This window comes from Phalacrocorax carbo, chromosome 2 (genome assembly GCF_963921805.1).
Source record: "Phalacrocorax carbo chromosome 2, bPhaCar2.1, whole genome shotgun sequence".
NCBI lineage: Eukaryota > Metazoa > Chordata > Aves > Suliformes > Phalacrocoracidae > Phalacrocorax > Phalacrocorax carbo.
This window is the reverse complement of record NC_087514.1, coordinates 30,564,222-30,588,383: the sequence shown is the minus strand read 5'-3', so window position 1 is coordinate 30,588,383 and position 24,162 is coordinate 30,564,222. Positions and strand designations below refer to the sequence as shown.

Genomic DNA, 24,162 nt, shown 5'->3' with positions numbered 1-24,162 from the left:
TCTACTTTCTCATTCAGACAATTAAGTAAGTGAGCTGATTTTTTTTTGCATCTGTATCCTAAAAGTTTTCCCATTTAAATGTATTAAGTCCATAATTTCAGGAACCCTTTTTGAAAGCCTTGGCCAAAGCTGATTCAGTTGTCACTGCCACGCCTGGGTTAATCTCAGAAGTTGCTTGAAGCAAAAGGTGATGGGGCAGGACATAGTAGGCATAACTGATTCAATCCACAATTCCTTGCACTTCAAGGCAAGTAACACAATGACTTATAACCAGCATGGTATTGTATAGAGCACCTTACCAATAGATGATGAGGGTCCATGGGTTGAATCGTTACTAATATGGGTGACTACAGTACTGTCAAAGCAGTCATCTAAGATGATGTTTTATTCTTTAAGTCCAACAATCTTTCTAAAGAAATTATGTAACTAAGGGAGAAAAACTTACTTGTTACGTGTCTTCAGTAAATAAATTTGAAAATGAGGGATTAGAGACTAACAAAGACTGAAGAGATGAAAGTAAGTTGCAAAATAAATGTGCAGAGGTAGAAGGAAAAACAAATGTCTTGGTTTAAGACTATAATGCAGAAAAGTGTGAGCAGATATGAATATTATATGCAGCTGGTAATAATTTATAGTAAAATAATAATAAATTTGAAGAGATGAAAAATATAGAGCTTCACAGGCAATCTGCAGATTCATTGCCTGTCCAACAAGCTAGGTGATGTACTACTAGTGTTAAAGAACAGTCAATCTAACAAAGAAAGAAATGGTTTTGTTCTAGAAATTTGATCATTGATGGGTATTGTCACCCTCAGACTGAAAAGACATTGGTATTCCAGCTACAGGCAACCAGTTCTCTGGCCTATATTCACTTTGAGTACATAAAGCTTTTCATCTAAACTCCTGATGTGCATAGGAATAAGACTCTGACCCCTCCAACCACTCTTCTGGTCAGCCTTTGTTATTCCTCCCTTGATCTTCCTCTGGATTTCTGCTGGCTGAATGAAATTCCTCAGCATACCCAGGAATCTCGCAACACATAATCACAACAGTGCAGCTATCTGCACTAAGCCAGCCAGAGCAGATGCTCTGGGCCTCCCTGGAAATGGTCTTTCTTTTCACTGCTTTATGGAAATTATAGGAAGCCCTATATTTGGGTACTTCGAGAGCGGCATTCTCCAGTTACCTCAGCACATTATACCAACAGGGGAAACTGTTACTTTACTCCATAAAGAGTACGTTTGGTTGTCTAGAAGGATTTGTTGATTATATGTATGGTTTCTGAGATGTATTCACAGCAAATATATGCAAATCCTAGCTCACTTATTGGCAATTAACAGCCTTCCACTTCTCAGAGCATAGGGATTTATGTATTACTCGTTGGCTGCAGATAAATAAGTATATGGCGACTATGCCAATTGGATTCCCAGGGCAAAGTCCAGAAAATCAAAAGCTGGGTCCACTGGTAAATCAAGCCTTCATCCACCAAATGGAATAGATGAGCATGTTGGTACTATGGTTGATTTAAGCATTAATGTTTTGAAAGCAAAGGTTTTGATCATATTTGCTTGGTAGATATTAACACACTGATTTTTACAAAGCTAGCTCATCTGGAGATGGGAAACAGGTTTCTTCCTCAGAGCACTTTTCTTTACCACCAATAGGGAAGGCTACTGAATTTCTACAGAGTATGTTTTCCTTACAGAAGCTCAAAAGAAACAAATAGAAGATAATGCTGATTTGATTCAAGAGGAATGCATATCAGAGACCGCAGATAACTCTACAGAAGAGCCAATTGAAGGAGGGCCAGATGCAGATGGGGATGGAGAAGAGATGACTGATGGAATAGAGGAGGATTTTGATGAGGATGGCAGCAATGAGCTGGTAAGGAATAACCATGCCACGTCTGTCTATACAGTTGCTACAAGTAAACACAGAGAACCAGCAGTCTGGGTTAACAATAAAAGCTCACACATCACTGTGATGTTCCGCAACTAGTGCCTAGTCCTACGTTCTTCATACACTGTAGCATCAATTAAGCATAGGGCCGTCTGAGGATAGACAAGAAAAATATATTTTACTACAATTGGTGACTTTAGAAAGGAAATGAAATGTACTTTAAATTGGTTTACATTTATTATTTTACAGTTAATGACATGCAGATAGGGGGTGGGAGGAGAAGCAGCCATGTTTTCCTAAATGGAGCATTTCAAAATCAAATAAGATTCTAGAATGGAGAACTTTCTCATTAGCAAACATGTGCTCCTCCATAATTCCCAGTCCCTGTCTTCCATGTGTATCTTCCACAGGCTCCATTGGCGGCTACAGATTTTTTTGATGGAAGGATTTTTCCCTAAGAAATGGTCACCAAATAAACATTTGGGTTTTCAGCCTGAGCCTGCACCTTTCACGAAATGCACATCATGTCGTCAAAATTCTAAGTTCTTCTAGAGAAACAATAAAAAATATTTTAAAAATCAGATTTATACTTTTTTCTTCATTCCTGAGGATGGATCAGTCATATAGGGGCTCTATAATACTCTGCCTCTCTTCCCAGCTTCCATTTTCTTTTGCTTTCAGCAGAAATCACTTCTGTTGCTCAGTGTCACTGTCCCTGCTTGCTTTTTAACACTTATTTAATCATGTCTGCACTGTAAAAATCTGTCAGTGATGTCAACAGAAGTCAGTCAGCAACAGGCATAGGTGAACCAGTGCCAAGTCTGGAGTAACAGGACATGTGAATAACCAGTGTATTGTACTGCTTACTGCAAAAGCAGTTTAAGCCTACTGCTAATTTGAGGGTCTGTGTCCCTTTAGGCAGCACAAGGCCCTCTTTAATTTATAAATCTTGTATAGCATTATGCCCAGGAGAAGCTACTGCAACCTGAATCCCCTCATTTTTTAACATGCAATGTAGAATAGATAACATTATCACTTTTTCTCAAATCAACAGGTTCTCCTGTACAGGTATGAGGGACCTCTGTAAGCAGTTGCCACTCTGAATTTGTAGGAACTTGACATTTTGTAATGAATAAACAGTTGTAAATATAATATCCCATCATGGCTGATATCTGATCAGCTGAAGTGGTATTAGCAATACGGGTGACCACAGTTTAGCAAGACTGGTGGGTTTTGCACTAATTAGGTGTCAGATTCCATACTGCAGACAACCAAGTGGGGAAGTTAACATACAGTATATTAGCCCCTTACTGCTGTCTTTTCACCCTGTGGGTATGACATAAGTAGAATATATCTACACTATATAATGAAGTATGATGTAGAAGAAAATTTTTCATCTAGAAAAGGCCTAAGCAAGAAAGTTTCCAAAAAACCAAGCAGCATTGGAAGACTTCATTAGCAGTGAAAGTCTGGATCGGCACAGCCACATTTGCACACTGCTGCCTCCCAGTTAAAAAATCTCTCCAAGATTTATGTTATGGCATTAGTTGAAGTGCAGTGTGTTGCAGACACAGCTCCAAATACAGCTCAGAAGTCTGAACCACACGTTTAAGGCACAGGGAGGAACCGGCTCCAGTTGCTTTTCATGCTGTTACTGAGTCTCTTGAGTGCTGGGAGGAGGTGGCTGCTTGCACATGGAGAGAGGTGTCCTCTGCCTTGTGCCCTACTGCTCATGAATGATATCTCCACAACACCAGCGTGGTGGTAGCAAGGAAAGGCCAGGGAAGAGTGCTTATGTGCATCATCTTGGTAAAGCACACCCTGTCCCAGTGCCGGGGCGGTGGAGCCAGGCAGCCTCATGCCTTCCACTTTCCTAAATGCTTGGACCCTGTAGCTGAGAAGCTGGCAGTACTGCACACTTTAAAGCTCGGAACTGAGATTGCCACTGAAGTAAAATCTCTGCTTTTCATCCTCCCTTGCAATTTTCATCACGCTTTGGAAGAGGCCACTTCACCTTAGTTTTCCTCCCTGCTACGATGGGATAATAACACTTTCTTTCTTTTGCAAAGCCTAGGGAGATCAGTGAATGAGAAACTGCTATGGACTGGATAAAGGATTGCTCTGCAAAGGATTACTTCAAAGAAATCTCAGGCAATGGGTGTTTCCCACGGAGAAGCAATTATAAATTGAACTGTGCATCTTTCCTCCGCAGTTTTTACCCAAACACTTGGCAGTATTGGCCACTATTGTTGTAATATGAAGCTGGTAGTTTATGATGCATATTGTAATTTAGTCTGTCTTTCACTTACACTGACATTTATCTATGCAGATATAATGGCCAGTTCCTGTAAGTTTTACTTTCCACTCCAATCTCTGATAGCTGTATAACTGGAAAGTCAATAAGAATACTATCAAATATATTGTGAATACCCCAGAAGGAGTACTTGGGATTTCAGTCTGCTTCTACCTGTTCTGTGCCCTGCTATCTGGTATTACTCTGCTTAGTGAAAATTAAAGTAGGTAGACAAGCTTGTTATAACACAAGAGGTCTTAACAGATGATGTTCTCCCATTTTAAGAAAACTGAGTTATTTAGGAAAAAGAGGTGACTAATAGCAAAGGTGTCATTATTTTAATGGAGCCAGTTGCAACTCATTTGAGGGGAAAAAAAAGGGATGTTAACAAGAAAAGTGTTAAATGTGAAACAATTAGGGCAAACTTTCCATGTGTAAAAACATAACCTTGGACTCAGAATAAGAAATACCCCTCCAAAGGGCATTTTAAATGAAATCTATAGTCTTTTCCAAATACAAAGGTAAAGGGATTTTGGGTGATGATGAAAAAAAATCTTTTCTTCCATCACTAAGAGCAGCAGAGCAAATAGAAAAACATTTGAAATGGGCATAGCTGATGTTCTGAAGTCAGCTCAGCACCAAAAATTGGTTGTCAGTCCACTAGTCTGAAAAACATTATTAGAGAGAGAGAGAGCAACATGACTTCGATTTAGACCTAAACTTTTTTTTTTTTTTGCAGTGCTTCATATTTAGCTGTAAATCTCCTGCCAAGCCATTTGCCAATAACCTGCTGCAGGACTTTTTTTGCTGAACACAATACCCTGTTGTCTCTTATTTGTTTCCCCTGTGACCAGCCCTAAGCTGTCAGTAAAAGGAAGTGTTCAGACCTACTGCCAGAGTGCAGAAGCTGCCAGAATGGAGCCTCTGAATCTGTGTATGTGGGTCTGCATCTTTGGACTCAAAAATATATTTCTTTCTCTATTTCTAATTCTAACTTGAAAAGAAAGTGACTATGCAGGATGTATGCTGTGGGTTTAGGTGGTAGGATAAGTTCTGTAAATTCACACTTTCTATTTAAAAGAACAGGTTACTGCACATTAACTGACTGATGGCAGCTGTCCCCATGCCTGCTTTCAGCCTAGACCAACTGTAAAGAAATGCTAAGTAGTTTAGCCTGGCTCTGAGTTAAGTCAGGCATGGATTTAAGGAGGCTTCAGCCTCTTCATTTGCCTGCCTGGCTGCACACACAAAAACACATCACATTCAACAGCTGTACACCTTCTCCATCCACCATTTAGATAAGCATGTTGTTCATTCCGCATTGTCATTTTCTATGGACTAAAGTCATACCCACAAACAGTCGTTAAGGCTCAGCTGAAGTGTGAAAAAGATTTACGCCACAATAACTTGATTGCCCATCTGAACTCTAATTCAAGACATGCTGCATTTGAAGTATCTGCTACAGTCATCAAACTTCACCTCTTGGGAAAGTTTCTTTCGTACTGTTTGCCCACAAACATGTCTCAGTAAGTGTTGCCAGTTCTGCAGATATTCCAGCTTAAGGATCATTTTAGAACAATCCCCAAAGACTTCTGCTGCATAGACATCCTGAAGAATTATTTAAATTATTATTTCAGATATATGCTAGGAGAGACTGACAGAGTCAAATAGTTGACTTCAACTTGCTCAGTGAAGAGTCATATGCTTCTCACCCACCTGCTCTTACACATTGGCCTTCCATTGCCCCTTATACAAGGGCATTTGATAAGATGTTGTAGCTATATATATATAAAAATAATCATTCACTTGGAATGTAGCTCCTGAGCTTACTCTACAACACATCACTTAACTGATCGTTAGAATAGCTGGAGTGGATGAAAACTTCAGGTCTGTTTCCATTGCTCCTTTTAGATAAAAAAACAAGTAGTTGGTTATCCCAGATTTTACAGGACGCATGAGTCAGGATTTCTGTCTGCTCCTCTCATTGAACTGTTTCTAGTTGCAGTGAATTACAAATCTTTGTGCTCCCTCCAAGTGCGAACACACCACTCTTATTGCTTTTAATCTAAACTGTCCCTCAACAGCGCGGTGTAGAAAACAACACACCTACACAGCTTCCCATCTTGCCTTATAGAAAACAAGCTCCTGTGAAGAAAGATCTTCATGTTTACTAAATTCGCCTCACACACGAATCACAAACAGGCCACAAATCATCAGAGCATAACTCATCAGTGACATCAAGCAGTTTTTAGGTGCTGGCATGTCTTTAAATTGTAAGGAGTGGGAAGGAAAACTAATAACCTCCTCTTATTCCTGTGGCTGCACAGCAGAGAGCAGAAAAGTCACCTTTGTTGCACACTTCAACACATGTTTTGATATTTGTAAAGCAGTTTGGCCTCATTGCCTCTAAAACAAGCCCCTTCTCCTTACTACAAGTACAGTTAGTAGTGTGTGGCACATCTGAGAGCATGCAGGAAAAACATTTGTGAATCAGCTTCTGTGGTGGTTTCCTTACTCTGCTGATTTAGCAACCAGACAACCCAGTGCAGGCCCAGAACATTTCATATAACTTCTCTGAACTTGTTTCAAATGGTGCTAATCGATCATCAAGAAAGCACTGGCTCAAAATGAACTGTAACTTATCATCTCGATCCCCTTGTAAATAACAAAGGGGGCATCCAATTAATTAGCCGAAAGCCTGAAATATCATAGATTTGGAAAAAATCACTTTTGGCTAATGCTTAATAAAATACCAACAAGCTAATTAATTGGAATGAGTTATACACAAGCACTCATAGCTATATTACATTGCCTGAGAAGAATAGTTTCTATCAAACTGTCAGCCTTTCATAATAAATAACTATAATAATAACAGCACAGCAGTGGTTCAGTAGTTAAGCATTCAGTAGAGCAAACAGTGTTTTCTGGTAGAGCATGTGATCCCAATGATTTCAAATACAATAGATTTATGGTGCCATAACTCAGATCAGACTCTGGTTAGTGCTTGGCTGGAATTTGAAGGATATGTTCACAGTCACAGCATTGTGATTTTATGCTGGTGTGGCCACACTAAAAATAATGAAGCCACACAAGCATTAGATGGGAGTTTCACAATAATGAGTCACCTTTAATAAGATGTCTTGAGAAGCATTTTTATTAAATTATATCAGAAACAAAAGGTACAGAGACTGTGCAAGGCCCAGTTCTGGTTACAATGTAGATTTACCACAGTTATTTCAACAATTATAGTTCTCTTCTATTAAGTATATTTCAGTTATATTTACCTCTCAAGGATATTTCATTTCTTACTCTTGTCCTTTTCTCCACCCCTGCACTGCATGTTTCCAGCCTATTGGATTTGTTTCTGAAGTCTGATAGAGAATCATGTTTCAAACATAAATACCAGAAACTGCCACAAACAAAAACCTCAGGATAATCCTCTTGCTGCACTGAGTTTAATTATGCAAAAGTAAAAATGTTATAATAAAATAATAACTATATTTCTTGTAAGAATTGATGCAAATACCGTTTAAATCAATGGAACCAACTAGTACTTTGGCTAAAGTTCATTAAAAACATTTTCCTTTCCTGTAAGCATTTAAAGAGAAATTAAAGTATTTTAATAGAGAATCTGTATGAAACTGTGAAGCTTTCTTCACTTGTATTATTTTGCATGACAATTCAATGATGAAAATACTCAGCAGAGGGTAGAATAAGATCTACAGAAAAGGAATAAAAAATTGTCTAATGAATTTCATGTATTTTAAGCCCAATTTTTCATCTCTCCAATAGCAAGATTGATCAAATATGTGACTATGTGATAGGATTGATAGTACTTAATTTATCACTTTAATCAAACTGGATTTTTAATTGCTCTTTTAGATACATTTTTCTTCTGTCAATAGCATCAGGGCAGATCAGACCGATTCTTCTGTTATCAGTAGAATTAGGCTGATTAGGCATGTCAGAAAGTTCAATAGCTACTGTGACAATTTGCAGCTCGCTGAGTGCATTTATATGGAATACTACTTAGGAAAAAAAATGACAAAATTTCTAATTAATGGTAATGGCTGAAGCAACATTGTGCCAGAAATCTTATTTAGATTACTTTAAATATCATGGAGACCAAGCACAATGTAGTCTTTTCAATGCACTGAACATTTTGGACTTCATTGAAATCTTGCTTTCTGTATCAGAGGAAACATGAAGCTCTTCATTCCTAAGACAAATGAATAGGTAAAAGATTGTGTTCACTTGATAAATATCAGTGCAAGATGTTTGTACCTGAACAAGCTAAGAAAGTCATTAGGGGCAGCATACCAGACAGATACTAATGTGTTGTACTTTCCAAAGCTGCAGTAAATCTAATAACCTGTGACTGAAAAAATGGAGAAAGTAATAAAAGCATGTCATGAAATCAAAAATTGTAAGAAACTTCCTGACATGCCCTTTTGTTATATTTAATATATGCAACAGCACAGTAGACTTGTTTGCTGTTCACACCCTGTTGTATGAGCGAGTCATTGGAACGGCCTTGTTGCTACCAGCTCCTCCTCCCCATTTTTCCTGGCAGTCGATTTCTCAGAGGAAGACTTGCTATGTGGTGTTCAGGGTTTTAACCAGGCTACCCCTTACTGGCTACATAATATTTTTCAAATTATTATTTACATCATTTACCCTACATATCACATTGGAACCTGCAGAAAATGTAAGCACTGTTATGCACTTTATGTCTCTCCTTCTGCTAGACTTTCCTGCCTGTAACTGCATATTTGTAGAATGAATGAGCAAAATAATTTCCTCCCTTTTCACATCTATTCCTCTGAACCTGCTCTATATTATTTAATCCCCAAATAAAAAAAACCTCAAAAGTATAAAACTTCTAAAACATTTATAAAGTAAATAATAAAATTAATTTACAGCCATTAGAATCTTACAGAGTTGATGCAAAAGAGCTTGAAAAGAAGGTTTTTTTCTTCTGTTTATTTTTTTTTTAAGGAAAGGATAGGGAATCAGGAAATGTTCATTCGCAGCTTTGCCCCTGAGCTAATGCAGTGGGCAATGTGTCTCAGCGGATCAAACGTGCATGTAGACTCATCGCCTCTTTCTGATAGCAAAACAATAGGCGCTTTTGGCCCTACAGCCAACATGTGGGAAAGGAACATTCCCCAAATATATAGCTTAAACTTATAAAAATTATATGCTTTCTAGTCAAGAAAACTGCAAATTTTACTTTTGCTCATTGAACAACATAGAATATACTCTTCAATTAATTTGTTTTACTTTTTCATTGCACCCTGCCATCAGTCTTGACCTACCTGAAGTTTCAGTCATCATTTAATTTCCTACATTTTTTGCCAATAATTATTAGCATGGCCTCTCTTTTTGAGGTCTGTCTATATGCAAGGCAATTCTGGACAGGTCCCTTCAGACCCGGCAGGGTGAACATTAAGCTTCACCAGCATCTTCCAGCATAATGCCCAGGCACGTATAGCAAGAGCAGGAAACATGTGTCATCTCCCATAAAAGGGGCTTATAAGAAAGATGGAGACAAACTTTTTAGCAGGGCCTGTTGCAACAGGACAAGGGGTAATGCTTTTAAACTAAAAGAGGGTAGATTTAGACTAGATACACGGAAGACATTTTTTACAATGAGGGTGGTGAAACACTGGAACAGGTTGTCCAGAGAGATTGTGGATTCCCCATCCCTGGAAACATTCAAGGTCAGGCTGGACAGGGCTCTGAGCAACGTAGTCTAGCTGAAGATGTCACTTGTCACTGCAGGGGAGTTGGAATAGATGATCTCTAAAGGTCACTTCCAACCCAAACTGTTCTATGATTCTATGATTCTCCAATACCCTGTTAATCCCACTGAGCACAGAAGAACCACCCATGTTCAGCAGTTTAAAAGGGGTACATCCTTTCTGAGGCAATAAATGGGTATAAAGATTAAAGGGGGGGTGTGGGGTGTGTGTGCTTGCTTTACTTTCTGAGAACCATTGCAAGAAATGGTCACTAAATCCTGATATTCAGACTAACCTAAGCAATGGCTGGTTATAGCCCAATGCTGCACAAGGCTAGTCCTAAGCACACTCATTTAGCAAGTGCCTGTCCATACAGAGCACTGGCTTGCATGTGGGATTTGCAGCTTCACAGAAGTTTGGCAATATGTCTATTTGGAAACACCGATATGGGTGACACCTCGGCAATATATCTGATATAAAAAAAAGTTTCTGATTTCTACACCACTAAGCATGTTTTAATGTTTTTTAGAAATTCTCAAAGTTCTTTGTGTCAAGCTCATGCACTGCCTTCCTATGGAGCTATGTTTTGAAAGGGTAGCTTGTGTAGTTTCTGTGTTTTGGGGAGAAGGGGAACTCTGCTCTTTATTGTCCCACTTTCAGCAGATTTATCATTATTTAGTATTCATTATTCATTTTTGTGCTAATTTCACTTTGAGTTTTTTGGGTTTTTTTTTTCTCTTTTTTCTTTTTTTTTTTCTTTTTAGGCAGGGCAATATGTTTGTCTTAAGCTTTTAGGTAAGAATAAGATAGTCATGGTGCTTGATGCTTCTGAGACATCAAAATATTTAATTCTAATGGCTCAGCTTCAACTGTCAAAAACAACTGTTTTGCCTCCAATTTAAAAAACAAACACACACAAAAAAAATCACAGAAAAACAACCAACCTGTGAATTGATTCAGAGGCGAATAATGATGTCAGATGAGGCCAAAAATCCTCTCAGATGTGTAAACAAAATACTCATCTAAATGAGCTGAATTCCTCTCTGATATAACATAATTGACCTTAATATTCAGTACTAGTGCCCTGGTTATATTTATTTTATCTAAGTAAATCAGAATTAGCTCCACAGACTTTGCTAGCCTAAAATTCACGAAAATAGAGTCAACCTCTGAGTTCAGTACAGAACTGGGGACAGCCAAAAGCAAACCCAGATCCCTTTTCAGGTGAGGGTGACAGAGGCTTATTAAAAAAGATCGCAAGCTTTTTGCTGTAACTTGTGGCTGGTAAAGAAACATCAGGTTTCATTGAAGTAACTCCCCACTTTAAATATGAAGACTGATTTCAGTTTCCACCCGTGAATATTTTTGCAAGTATAAATTTCACTTATTCTGATGGAGCTGCTCTTTTGCCTCCCTGTATTTTGGTTGATTCCAGTAGACTTTGGATGACTTGTGAGAAGTGCTAGGTTGGGTTTGGTTCACTTATTATTTGAACATTCCCCAGTCCTGTATAGAAATAACAGGTATCAGAATAATAACCTAGTGGAGGTAACAAAGCAGCAGTATGAGGTGCAGTGGGAAAGTGGTGAGAGAATGGGAAGGGGACACTGGTGTTTTCTAGGTTCTCACTGGGACACTGAAATCCTCCTCAACGATTCAGGCCTGCCATTGGGTCTGTGTTTGGCTATGGATTTGAGCCTATCAGCTTAATCCTTAAATTCTTAGATTTAACTAAAATTGCGCAATTACCATGCATCACACATTTTTCCTGGTGTGTCAGTCTTTGAAACTGAATAGCTTTAGTTCCCCTAGAAAACACTCATTTCACAGCCATTATCAATATGCTTGAGCCTCAAGAATGCTGAATGAAAAACTCTCAGAGGAAACATTTTTCTGTTTAAAGTCTTCACACAAGTAAAGAGGGGTAAACACAAAAGCCGAAAGATTATTATTTTTCCATATAAAAAGACACACATTTTAAATGTTTTTATTTTTTCAGTACAAATTGCAGAGCCACTGCAGTTAGTGACCCAATTATTCAAAAAGGTCTGTTTTTTGAGGAAATATAAAAGTGTAACTAAGAAGATTTTCTGCATGATTAATACCAAAACATGAAAGGCAGCTTGAATTTATCTGAACATAGGCATTTATGGACCTCAGAAAAGGGAAGTTATTTAGGTGATAGAACTGTAATTGCCAATTCAACAAAAAAGCAATCAGTAAGGAATAAAACAAGCTCAGTCTGCCAAAATGAAGATTTGGAAGTTAATCAAAAACCATCTTAGCCGGCCTGTTATGCTGATATGTGCATCTCAAGTTTCCAAATTATTGTTGCTATTGATTTCTAAAAGTACACTACAGTTTTATAATGTCTTTCAAAAAGAGAAAGTTGTGTTCCAGCCCCAATAAACAGAGACTCAAAAGGCTAAATTCTTCTCTTTGTCCTCTCTGCAGAGTCACACTAATCCCTTCTGAGCTATTAGATGATTATGCACCATTTGCAGACCACAGTGTAACCCTGAGCCCACCATTTTGCTTTGCGATTTTTATTTGTAACAAAACAACTCTTGAAATCCTCACAAAACAAAGAAGTTATGCACTTCACATTCAAATAAGTATTACGCAGGAAAACACCAAGTGAAAGCTGTTTAAAATGGGACCAGTTTTTATTGTCATTTCCATCTGGATCACTTTCCCAAACCAGGTCTTTCACAGGTAACTTTACATCCTTTATACTTAACTGACTGTCTCATTTCGATACACTATTGTTACCATTTAAGTATCCATTGTACACCATTATTAGTCTCATCCCTCTCCTCTTTCCTCTGTTTTACTCTGAGCTTTCCTGGTATCTCTGTCATCTCACATTAAATGCTTCCAACTGCTTCCTCCAGCAAGCTCTCCTCCCCATTCCTTCACTATTAATTTGCTTCTTACCTCGCTCCACCTGATCTTTATGTTGAGTAAAACTTCTGCCTCCAAGTAACTGAAAAAACTCCTCTTGGTTAGATAAGACATTCCTGATCACACTACCATCATAGCATACGATTTCTTTTTCCTGCATGGGTGTACTTGGTTTTTGAAACCTATTGAAATTCTAATTTGCCAATACTAGGAAAGTTTAGCAGGTGCTTTCTGTGTAATTAGTTTAAGGTAGTTCTAGTAATACATAAGCTCCTACTTTCATATATTTTAAAAACATACTACTTAAAATGTAGACATAGGAAGTGGCCTCAGGGTACAAGTTTTAGTAGTTCCTTTATACATTAAGCCGTGTGTTCAAGCCTGCACCCTTGGCATTGGTAGGACAGGAACTATTGCCTTAGGCATTCATACTAATTGGACCACCACCTTACACCAGAGAATTGCTACTTCTAACACTGAGCAGAGGTTAAATCAGTAGCAATTTTATTCTACAAGTTTTTGACAGAACTCTGCATCCTAAAACCAGCTCCTTTGTAGCATTCAGAATGATCAAGGATGATCCTTACTGTGGATCCTACTAGCAGTTAGTCTTGCTCCTCATTGATCAGGCACAATCCTAAGAAGCAGAAAACACCTAGTGATCTCCAATGAGAGTCATATCTCTGGGAATTCACTGTGAATATCCACTCATATTCAGGTTTAAAAGAAAGTGGGACATTTTCTCCTTTGCTATACTGGCACTGGATCCCAAGAAGGTGTTGAGTTGTTCTCAAAGCACACTGGTACAAGCTGAAGGAATTCTGCGGACAGCATCAGTCAAGCCTTACTGTATTTGGTTTGGCTTTCATTTTGTTCCCAGTCTCACCTTATATCAACCAAGAGAGAACATGAAATGGGGTGGTGGGAGGACAGTTTTACCATTGGGTAGCCTTGTGGGTGTATTCTGGATAAAGGCTTCAGGGCAGCGAGTGCTGCAAAAACACCACCTTCCTACCTTCCCACCTCTTCCATGTTCTGCTTGGAGGTCCTGCAGCTCACCCCATGCTCTACAGTAGGTCCAATGCCTCTAGCTTCAGAACCCTCCCACTGTCACCAGCAACTACACTACCACTCCCTGTGTCTTCTCCTATAGCTAAAAAGGGCCTTGCAGAGGAAGATTTTGCTGCAACAAAGCAGTAGAGTAGGAGGAAAGCTTACAGAGTAAAGTGAGGTGGACAGATCCACTTCTGCCCCTCTTCCTCCTTGCTGCCCTCATAGCCCCTCTCAGCAAAGCTCTCAAATGACCATGGTGATACTAACCCAAAGTCATTCCTTCAGCATCACACCTGACTGTCATCTCAACTGCACCATGAACTCACTGGTGTCCTCCAAATATTAGATCCTGTCTCCACCACTACACCCAACATTATTCATCACAAATCTGCCTACACAGGACTCTGGGAAAGAAAAGATATGTTGGTCTAGGGGAAAAATCAGTATTTGATAGGGCTGTCTCATTCTTCCTGCTGATTTTTATCGGGCGAGCAAGTGAAACAGAGCATTTTAATACAAAGGAGATAGAAGTTTGTTTTCACTGATGAGTAAAGCAGCCATTCTCACATGTACACACGTAAGTACTAACTCTTCAAAGCAATTAAGCTGTTCACTGAACAGAAAAACGATTCTGTAGTGTTTTCAGCAATTAAAGTATGATTGACAGAGTACAAAAGATAATTATTAGGGTTTCATCATCTGAAGAAAGCTTTAAAAAAGGTGCAACTGTTTCCTTTAATTATTCTTTATTAATATTTACCAAACTATATAATTCCTCCCATTTGTTATATGCAGTGAACATTCCATCTCTAGCTCATTATAAAAAGTTTTGCTTTAGTGCCATAATTTTGTCTGTCATGTTTTACAAATGTTACAAATGACAGCAGCAAACCCGTAATGCACGTTCATATTCTTGCTAACACCTACTGAACTGAGCGTTTACATTTCATATGGGGGCATTATACTAAATCACCTATATAGCTGTGTTACTTAATCAGAGGTTTCATGCTTTAAATCAAGGCAGAAAGCGCAAGTTGTATTTCAAATGAACATAGCTGTGATAGCTAATACAAACTCAAGGTTCTTTGGTAAGCCCTGTTCATTGCTTGCGGATTTCCATTCATGATGATGAATGCTGTGTAAAAGCCAATAGAAGCGCATGCCCCCATGGTACCTTACAAACATAAATTACTGGGTTTTGCATTCAGTGTAAGCCGCCTGCTCAACAGAAAGGAAGGATATTGTCTTGAGTCAGATGCAGCAAATAAACGGAATGGCAATTTGCACTACTAGTTTCTGTAATGCATCCTGATTTTTCTCATTTTACAGAAATAATCTGGATCAATAATGGCTAACCAATGGGGTTAAAAAAAAAAAATTCTGTTCTGCAAACACTCAGTTTTTCACCTCTTTGGCTGTCCCGAAAGTACATTTCGTAATCAGAAAAAATTAGTAGAGATGAAACAGAGTATACCATCCTAAAGGACAAAATAGTGGCATCCATGGATCTGGATTCAGTATTCTCAGTTGTACAGATAACAGTATAGGAGTGAGCATCAGTTGCAATCAAAGCAATCACACTGCAGTTGCAGCTTGAGGTAGTGCAAGTATGAGGGCCAGTGTTGTGAGTGAAAGGACAGTGCAGCAGCTGCATTTTAATGGGGCTTGCAGTTGTTTTGCAGAAAGTGGTGTATGGCAGCCACATAACCCACTGCCAAAGACTAGTCAGACACCAGCAGCAACCCGGGAAGGTGTCAGGCATTGAATCTCCTACTCACAGAAGCCTGACAGAGGTAGAAATGTGATTTTAGCTGAAACCAGGCAATGGTCAGAATTAGCTTCGGATGCCTCCTTTACAGCTATTAAACTCAAAATTGCAGTCTTAAGAATGTGTTTGTCTGGCAGGAAAAAGAGGCAGGAGAGCAAAGGGAAGGATTTTGAGGCTTTGGGTTTCAAGCTCATGTGTATGTAGACCATCCTCTACCCATCCACTCTTTAGCTGCATTTTCTGGGAATTTCTAAGATTGTTATCATGAAAGCCATTAAGAAAAGTCAATTGCTTAAAAAGAGATGCATTTTTTCAGATGAACATCTTCCATATACTTGTTGGATGCTCTTATTGCATATAAATATTGTGGGGTAAATGATACAGTAAATACTATAACATCCATATTCTGTAGGACATTTCTCTAAGCAACAAGGGAAGATGTTAATCATGTACATCTTTTGTGTCATTTAGTCATGGTGTGTAGGGGAATAGACAGGGATCGGCGACCGGAAGATTACGGGATGTGACGGAAAGATAGACTCCTCCCCATAGGAGTGGCAGGAACAGGAACCGCAAGAGCTATATAAGCGTGTGACGCAGCCAAATAGACGGACATTTTGCATCCATCATATTGATGTCTGTGCATCACTGTCCCCAGGGTGGGTAGAGCCCTGTGTCCCGGAGGTATGCGGCCCAAGATAAGTTCTCCCGTAGAAGCGTACAACTACAATGGTGCATTCCTAATACTCCCTCCCAAGGACATATGTTCAATTTACTCTCTCATATAGTAAGATTTATTCCTGTACATCTAGGTCTGGAAGATGAGCATGGTAAAGAAAGTCCAGTGCACTTTCCCATAAACCCTGTGAGAAGGAAACTAAATATTTATGGGAAACAGGGAACATATCCTGTTGTTTACCCTTTTTCAGAACTGTAAGGCAGAGCAAATAAATCAGAACAGGGAAGAGGCTGAGCTTTGCTTGGATCCAGCTAGCAGAGATCAAAACCCATGACTCCTGCAGACAGATGAAGTCCACCTGAATCAGTTTAGAAAAGCCAACACGAGCCCTCCTGCCACAGAAGCGGTGGTCGTCATTACAGCGTCCAGCTTCTTGGGGAGGCTGGGGAGAGACAGGTGGCCCACATCATTTTAAAAGAATGGTGCCTGCAGGTCTTAACCATACACTGAGTTTGCCTTCTCATAAAAGGTTTTTAGGAGAAATACAGAGTGCAAACTACCTGTCATGCTTGGTTACTACGAAGCACAGAGCTTACAGGAAATGGTCACCTGGCAAGTGACCTGATGGCCAGAATCTCCCACAAAAAAACGTCCTTGACATGCAGGGCATTCTTAAAGGTCTACAGATGTAAAGACTGGAATTATCTAGGCTTTGAGGAAGTGATAAAACCATTCAACCTCTAAAAGACAAGATGGAAAACTCTCTAGATTTTTACTGAATTTTATCTGATTTACTCCATCATTTTTAGTGATTATAGTTTGGGGCCCATTAAGTACAACTGCACTTTCATTTAGCGAGGTGTTTAATATTTAATGTTGGCTTTCCAATGTTATATACATTGTAATAGTGTAAAGTTAAAATTAATTGAATCTAGTATAATTTGAGTCTGGTAAAAATACTAGAAGGATTGTACTGGAACTATAATAACAGTAGCAATAGCATTTCTGGAAGACCGAAATACAGTGTTATGCCTAAGAAGAGTGATTCCAATAGCTCATGCTCAAAAAACTACCCAGATAGGGAAAAAAACTAGCAAAAATAATTTCGGGTAGAAAATGAACCAATAAATATTCCATAACCTATCTCCAGCTTTTTTCAGAGATTATGATGGCAATTAGGACAGTATATACTGTTCCTCTGATATTGTCTACGGCTGCCAAGACTATATGCTCAGTTGGGTTATTCAATTCTTAAAATGCATTATGTTCAAATCACACTCTCTAAAGTGGTTTTCTGTTAGAACTACATCAAATGAAAGTCATACTGCTGGTTTAAACGTAATTCAGTTCATCCTTGTTGTGTCAGGATGTTTTTTATATATATAACGGGAAGGAAATAAAAAGATTTTTAAAAAATTAGTCATCACAAGGTTTTTTAATATCATCAGCACTAGCATAAAGCCAGCTGATAAATTGCACACTATTCAGAAGAAAGAAATAGAAGAAAATTAGTATTGCATTACACTAGATTAATCATAGCCCTGGGTTACTGTGATTCTATGGAAAATAAAAGCTTAACTATTTCAGATTTTAAAGTTTCTGCTCAGCCTTTAAGGTTATTTGCCTTAAGAGGCAAATTTATTTAAGGCAAAAGTTATTTGCCTTAAGAGGCAAATAACAAGCCCATGTACTGAAGGGAGAACACAAGATTTTGGGCTGGTGGGGTTGGTAAATTTTTATCATGGTTTCTAAATGACAGCAAAGTAGCATTGATGACTGGGATCCAGATGGTTAGCAGTAACACTTCATAATAGTAACCTAATGAAGCTTTATAGTGCTGGTGACAGGTAAATGCTTGAAAGGTTTATGACAGGGAAAAAGCTTCAGTAAATAACTTGCATATCTGTCTCTCTTCTTACTTGCATAATTATTGCTTTTTATAACAGCATAATGGAACAGCAAAGCATAGGTGAAGAAAAGGCTAGAAAAAAGAAACTCTCTGGAGCTAATAGGACGTACAATGGGAATTTTTTTACTTCTTGTAAGATGAATAGCTATTTAACAACCATTAGGCCTCTCAGATTTAAGAGGAGAATTTAAAAATATTTTTCATGTAGTTAAGTCTGTCCAGGGATCAGGAACTAAAAATAGAGAAGATTAATATTTTTTCTCTATGCAAGTAAAGAATAATAGTTTCAGGATATTTCAAATGAAAGAAGAAAGAACTGGGATCTCTCACATGAGCTTTTCTCCATAATCCTGGTTACCTGTGAGGGGTACAACCATAAATCTGATGCTGCCTTTGCACTGAGGGAGAAATCTGATGGCTGGCTGCTTCAAAGGGCAGGGGGTCAGTCCTGCAGGGACTCTGATATTTCTCATAAAACCTTTTCAATTTCAAGACCCAGTTGTCAATAAATGGAAATTTTAACAGAAATCATCCTTTTTCTTCCCCTGGGAAGTGGTGGCAGGGGGCGGGGGGGAGGCAGACTTGAAACTCACTGAAGGAGGGGGAAATTGGTGGAAAAGAATGTCTAGAAATTTTTCAGGTTTTGATCAGAGATGCACCAAGTTTTGTCAGCGGTTTTCTGTTTCAGTTATAGAAAATGATTACGAAAAAAAAAACAACCAAAAGTGAGGAAGAAATTGAAAGATATTTTTCCTGTCAAAAGTAAAAAAAGCTTATGTTGAAAATTTCACTTAAAAAAAGAAAACATCTATTTCTGCTAACATTTTCTACTGTCAGTTTCCAAACAGATGTGATTGGGAAAGTGGTATCAGTTTTTCTGTGGGTAAGTGGAGTTGGTATATCGTATATTCTCCTGCAGCATCACTGAATGCCTAGGTGAAGCTGGTAGCATTAATGTGCCAGATAGCAGGACTCTCAGATTTTTAGGCACAACCTACCTCCAGCCTCTACTGGAAGAACGACCCTCAAAATTGTTGGCCAACACTGGATTCTTGCTGTTTCACACAGTGGCTGGTAAAACAACAAAAGAAATCAAAGGACATGCAATTAAAGCCAGCATGTACACAGCAACAATAATAAAATAGACAATGTCAAAAGGGACGCCATCAATCTGGTAACTATAAGCATTGTTGAAAGCACACAGTTAATGCAAATGGTCTGGAATAACGTATATAAACAGTACAATGGGACTGAAGCAAAGAATCCTATACACAGTTTATTTAGATTGAATGCTATTATGCAAACAAAGTATTTCATTGCAGGGCAGCTAAGTTACATTCTTCTATTTTCTGCTGCTAAAATAGAAATTATTCAGCAGTTGTTCACATAGCATTATTGAGGGAAAGTATACTTCAGCCTCAACAGCTCCTGCTTGATTCACTGTGGTTATTTTAGGCCATGTAGTCTAACTTCGGACCGTTGCACAGTCCTGATCATCGACTGCTGCAGGCACATGACTTTTAGTCCTCAAAGGTTCAAGGTGGGAAAGTCTGGTAGATATCATTATTTGATCAATATGTGAAGAATTCAAATCATAGTCCCCTCTTTTCCCCAGTTGTCTTGGCTTCCTTGTGAGGTTCTGCTGGAGGAAATTTTGTGCCTTCATACTAAAGTTAACATTTTATTTCTCAGTTTCTACAGATCAAGTGATGAGATGTCATGTGTGAACCCCCTGAAGGCTGAGAAGAGAAAATCTGACTTCCCCACAGAAAGTTGTGAACTGCAGTTTCTTACTGGCTAGCAACACCTTTGATTGAATTTGTATGAAAACTCAATTTACTTATGAAAATGGACGTTATTGTTCAAATATTAGAAACTCCATTTCTTATATGTTCTAAGCTGTACAATTGTCAGATTTTTATGGTTTAGATTGTAAATGTGTTTTTCTCTGGCTAATTATTGGTATTATTTTTTTAATTTTGATGTCTTAAAGGCCAATGTACTGTATCATAATAATATGAAGGACATATTTAACAGGTGTGGGAAACACTGTATACAAATGTATATTTCTAAAAGCTATTTTTATGATTAGCATGTTTTACTGTTTTACCATATTTAGAGTCAGGTGATATTGCACTTCTTTGTTTACAGCTTAATTCAAACAAGATCACAATTAAATACATTGTATGGAATTTTCCATTATTTTATTCATTATATTTGTCATTGGAAGTGATTATGTTTACTAATAGGGATAGCTGCTAAAAAGTTAAAATGTCGAAAGAGGACAATCCTTTATAAGCTGTCAGTTGGATCCTCCTATAAATCCCTTTCTTCAGATAAGCACTCTCTGTGATGCCATTCATCAGACAGTTGTTACAGCTGTTCCTGTAAGTCTCAAAAGGCAGTTTGTTGTTACCATATGGAAATTTTACATGACAGTCAGTGTCCTGTCTAGCCAGGTAAATTACTTATAGACTGACAATATGTGACAACCTGAGTTATCCTACTGATTACTTTTTAGGTTATTTTTGGCAGTGGTCTTTCCATTCCCGAATCCCTAAAGCCCTCCTAAAAACCTGCAGTTGGAATAATTGATTATTACAGATGTTGTAGGGGGAATCTCAGTATAGAATTTCTTAATAAATCATATTTCCTTTCAAACAGAATGGATGCATTATTTCTCTTGTGTTACTGAGATATTAAGGGTATCAAACTATATATGATATAGACACAAGGTCTTTTTCTCTAATGGAAGTACCAACTTGTTCACCATCCCAAAGCTAGATGTCCTTAGCACTGCAGGTGACAAGAAACAAGGAATAGGTATTTATTTATCTACATCCTTATGTGACACATACTCCTATGGAAAGAGACATGTCTTTAAAGTGATTGCAGGGGAAAAAAATATTTAATAGCTATGGCCCTCCAAAAGGGGGAGACGTTAATTTAAGAAGTACCTTACACAGCCAAATGGAGCTCAGAGCCACCTGTGTGCCAGTCTGCAGCATGGAGCCCAGATGTCCATTAATATCCATGGCCACTGGTATTTGGTATCATCCATCACCACAAAGATGAACCCTTGTCTTGCCCTTTCAGTCATTCTCTGTAGGCTGGAAACAAGAGAAAAATAAAGGTACCAGAGGGACCCTTTGATAGACCAAACTTTGTATTATTACAAAAACCAACAGTTTCTGACATGATAAGTTCACCTCAAACAGTGGGGGTATGAGGAGGTGGGAGCTCAAGGTCTCCAGTCAGGTTTTCAGCATGGGGACCATTATCAAAGGACTGATATTATCCAAACATTTGGAAGAAGAACATACATTTGAATTTAATTATCTATTACTGAGTGGGAATTTACTTCACTAGGAGACTATGTAACATAGCACTCACAGTTATGTTTGTGTATCTTATATTTAGCTTGTCTATTGTCTGTGGAGTTACATGGTTTACCTAAGTGCTAAGTAGTAGCTAGCTACTTAATTAAGGAAAGAATAGTATAAGTAGTTATGCCTGAGCATAAAGAATAACAGCTTCAGAATCCACCAAGGCTGACTCTCCCAGAAAAGTGCAGCAAAAAATATTACTTCTGTGTAAGAAAAATGTTAGGTCAAATCAAAGGGTGAAATATTTCTCCACTTTCTATCTATTAGTATAGGTTATGATCATTTTTAACTGTAAAATTACAAAAAGAATTGCCATTTTGGGATCTTCATCTTCGGCTGACAGTTAAAAAAAAGAACTCCAAACCTTAGAAGCTCAACGGGCATTTTGCCCATTTCAATTATTGGCTGACTTAAAAGATGCAGAATGTCATCCAAGGAGATCAGTTCTGAAGTCAGTGTTAATAAACTATGTATAAGAAACAGCTAGGTGTATCGTCTCTTCACCACCTCCATTCCAAATAAGCTAATAATCACTGAAAGCACTCTATGAGATTTTTACAAATTCTTTCCAATCATTGCCCTTAGATTATATATTCACAGAAATGATTGCACAGTCATAATGTCACCACTGTTTCACACCACAATTTAAGTCTTGAATATATTTTGAACACAAAAACACACCTCTGATAACACCATGAGGCACTACTTCATTTGCAAGCCAGAAGCTAGCTGTGCTGTACAGTCAATTACTAGAGAGGTTTCTTAATGGCATGTTTGCTTCAAATCACTTCAGAGGATGCTGGTAGCTTCCACAGAGCTTGATAGGTCTCTGCTTTTCATGTATGCAGTGTGCTAGGTGTTGTTTACCATCACCACCTGTACTTGTTTTTCATGGGTTTTGTCAGTTGTGGTTTTTTTAACATTGCTCATCCCATGCAATATGGAAGAATAAGAAACATAAAGGATCTTGTGAATTGGTTTGGATCGTCAACAGTCTTATAAAATCCTTTATGGACAATCCTGAATTAAAACAATTCATTTTCCACACAGACCTACACACTCTGTGTATTTCAGATATCTGTTTCAAACCTGTGCAGCTGCATGAATAGAAAATATTTAATTTAAAGTTTGGATCAAGAAAAAATATTTTTACTTTTGTAAACTCTTGTATTACATATTATTGCAGTTATTATTAGTTTTCTCTGTAGATCCATTTTTAGTTCTGAGAAATCATTGTACTTAAACTATGTAGATAGCTACAATCTTGTAAGCAGTCATATTTTTAATAGGTGCCACTGCAAGTTAGAATTAAAACATTCAGGGTTTGCCCATGTAGAGCAGATTGATGGTTCATTACAGTTTTCTTTAAAATGTTGTAACATAATTTTTACATGTCTGTAAATAAATATTTTCTCTGATTTATGCACTAATTCAGTTTTGTAATTTTTTCTCTCAAAATGTGACTCTCAAACACTTTGCAGGAAAAATATATTTCTCTCATGGAAAAATACCATTTAAAGCTCTGTAATGCAACTATTCTTCACAAACTTTCCAAGCAGAACAAACAGAAACAGGCAATCATAATATGAAATACTTCTCTTAAGTAAAATGGAGGAAGATGTGGTAAATACTGATATCATTTTAACAGTTAGAAATTTAAGGACCTGTCCTCTGCTAAAAAATGACTGAGGAGAAATGAGACAAGCTTCCTAAAGAGAGGAAAATTTTAGTGGGATGAGAGTGAGGCCCAGTGGTGATATTTTGTTGAATTTGACGACTGCTTTTTCTTAATCTTGGAAGATTCTAAGTTTCATGTTTCACTAAAGTAGCATGAATATAACTTATGAAAACATGTTAATAATAGTTATAATTTTCTGGTCAGTATTTAAACACAGTTTTTACTTATAGTTTATTATTCCGTTCATAAGGTGCTGCTATAGAGACAAACTAAGGAAAATTGGTCCACAAAGTCTATGAGAATGTTTTTAAATTATATTGGTATTGCTGGGAAGCAAGACTATTTTGAAATGTGTATAATATATATATGGCAGGTAATTTTCTACCTTTTTAAATGTGTTGTCCTATTCTTACACCTTTGCCAGATTTTGCACAAATTTGTGAACTTTATAAACAACTTACTCTTATTATGCATTGTATGGACCCTATTCCCCATTCAGCAAGGACCCTGCTACAGGTTAAATAATAGCCAAAAAATAGCTTCTAATTCCTTTTTAGTAGAGAAGGTAGCCTGAGAACTTCAAAAGTTTCCAGTTTCCAAGTTCAGAAGAATCCTCAATAGTCTAGAAAATGGAAATAAAGAATATATCTTATCTGAGAGGAAAGAAGACAGTAAAGTAAGATAATTCCATTTTCTGTACTTGTCTGTCAAGATCTTATGTAATAAACACCATCAAAAAATTCACTTTGATAACCTTAAATTCTGTGTTTCTGTGTTGGATGATACTGGGCATGAGGGCAATTATTACTGAAATTAAAGCATCAGCCAAGAATAAGCAGGGAGAGCATC

General features: G+C 37.8%; 1 protein-coding gene across 1 annotated transcript in view; it reads left to right on the top strand.

The window, feature by feature from the left end:
• The window catches only part of RALYL (RALY RNA binding protein like), a 395,931-nt gene extending 372,875 nt beyond the window's left edge, over positions 1-23,056 (top strand). The window contains exons 10-11 of the mRNA XM_064442485.1: positions 1,706-1,884; positions 19,942-23,056. Coding sequence (XP_064298555.1) covers positions 1,706-1,884; positions 19,942-19,959 — 197 coding nt within the window. The 3' untranslated portion in view covers positions 19,960-23,056. The remainder of the gene's footprint in view (positions 1-1,705; positions 1,885-19,941) is intronic.
• Positions 23,057-24,162: the final 1,106 nt, after the last annotated feature.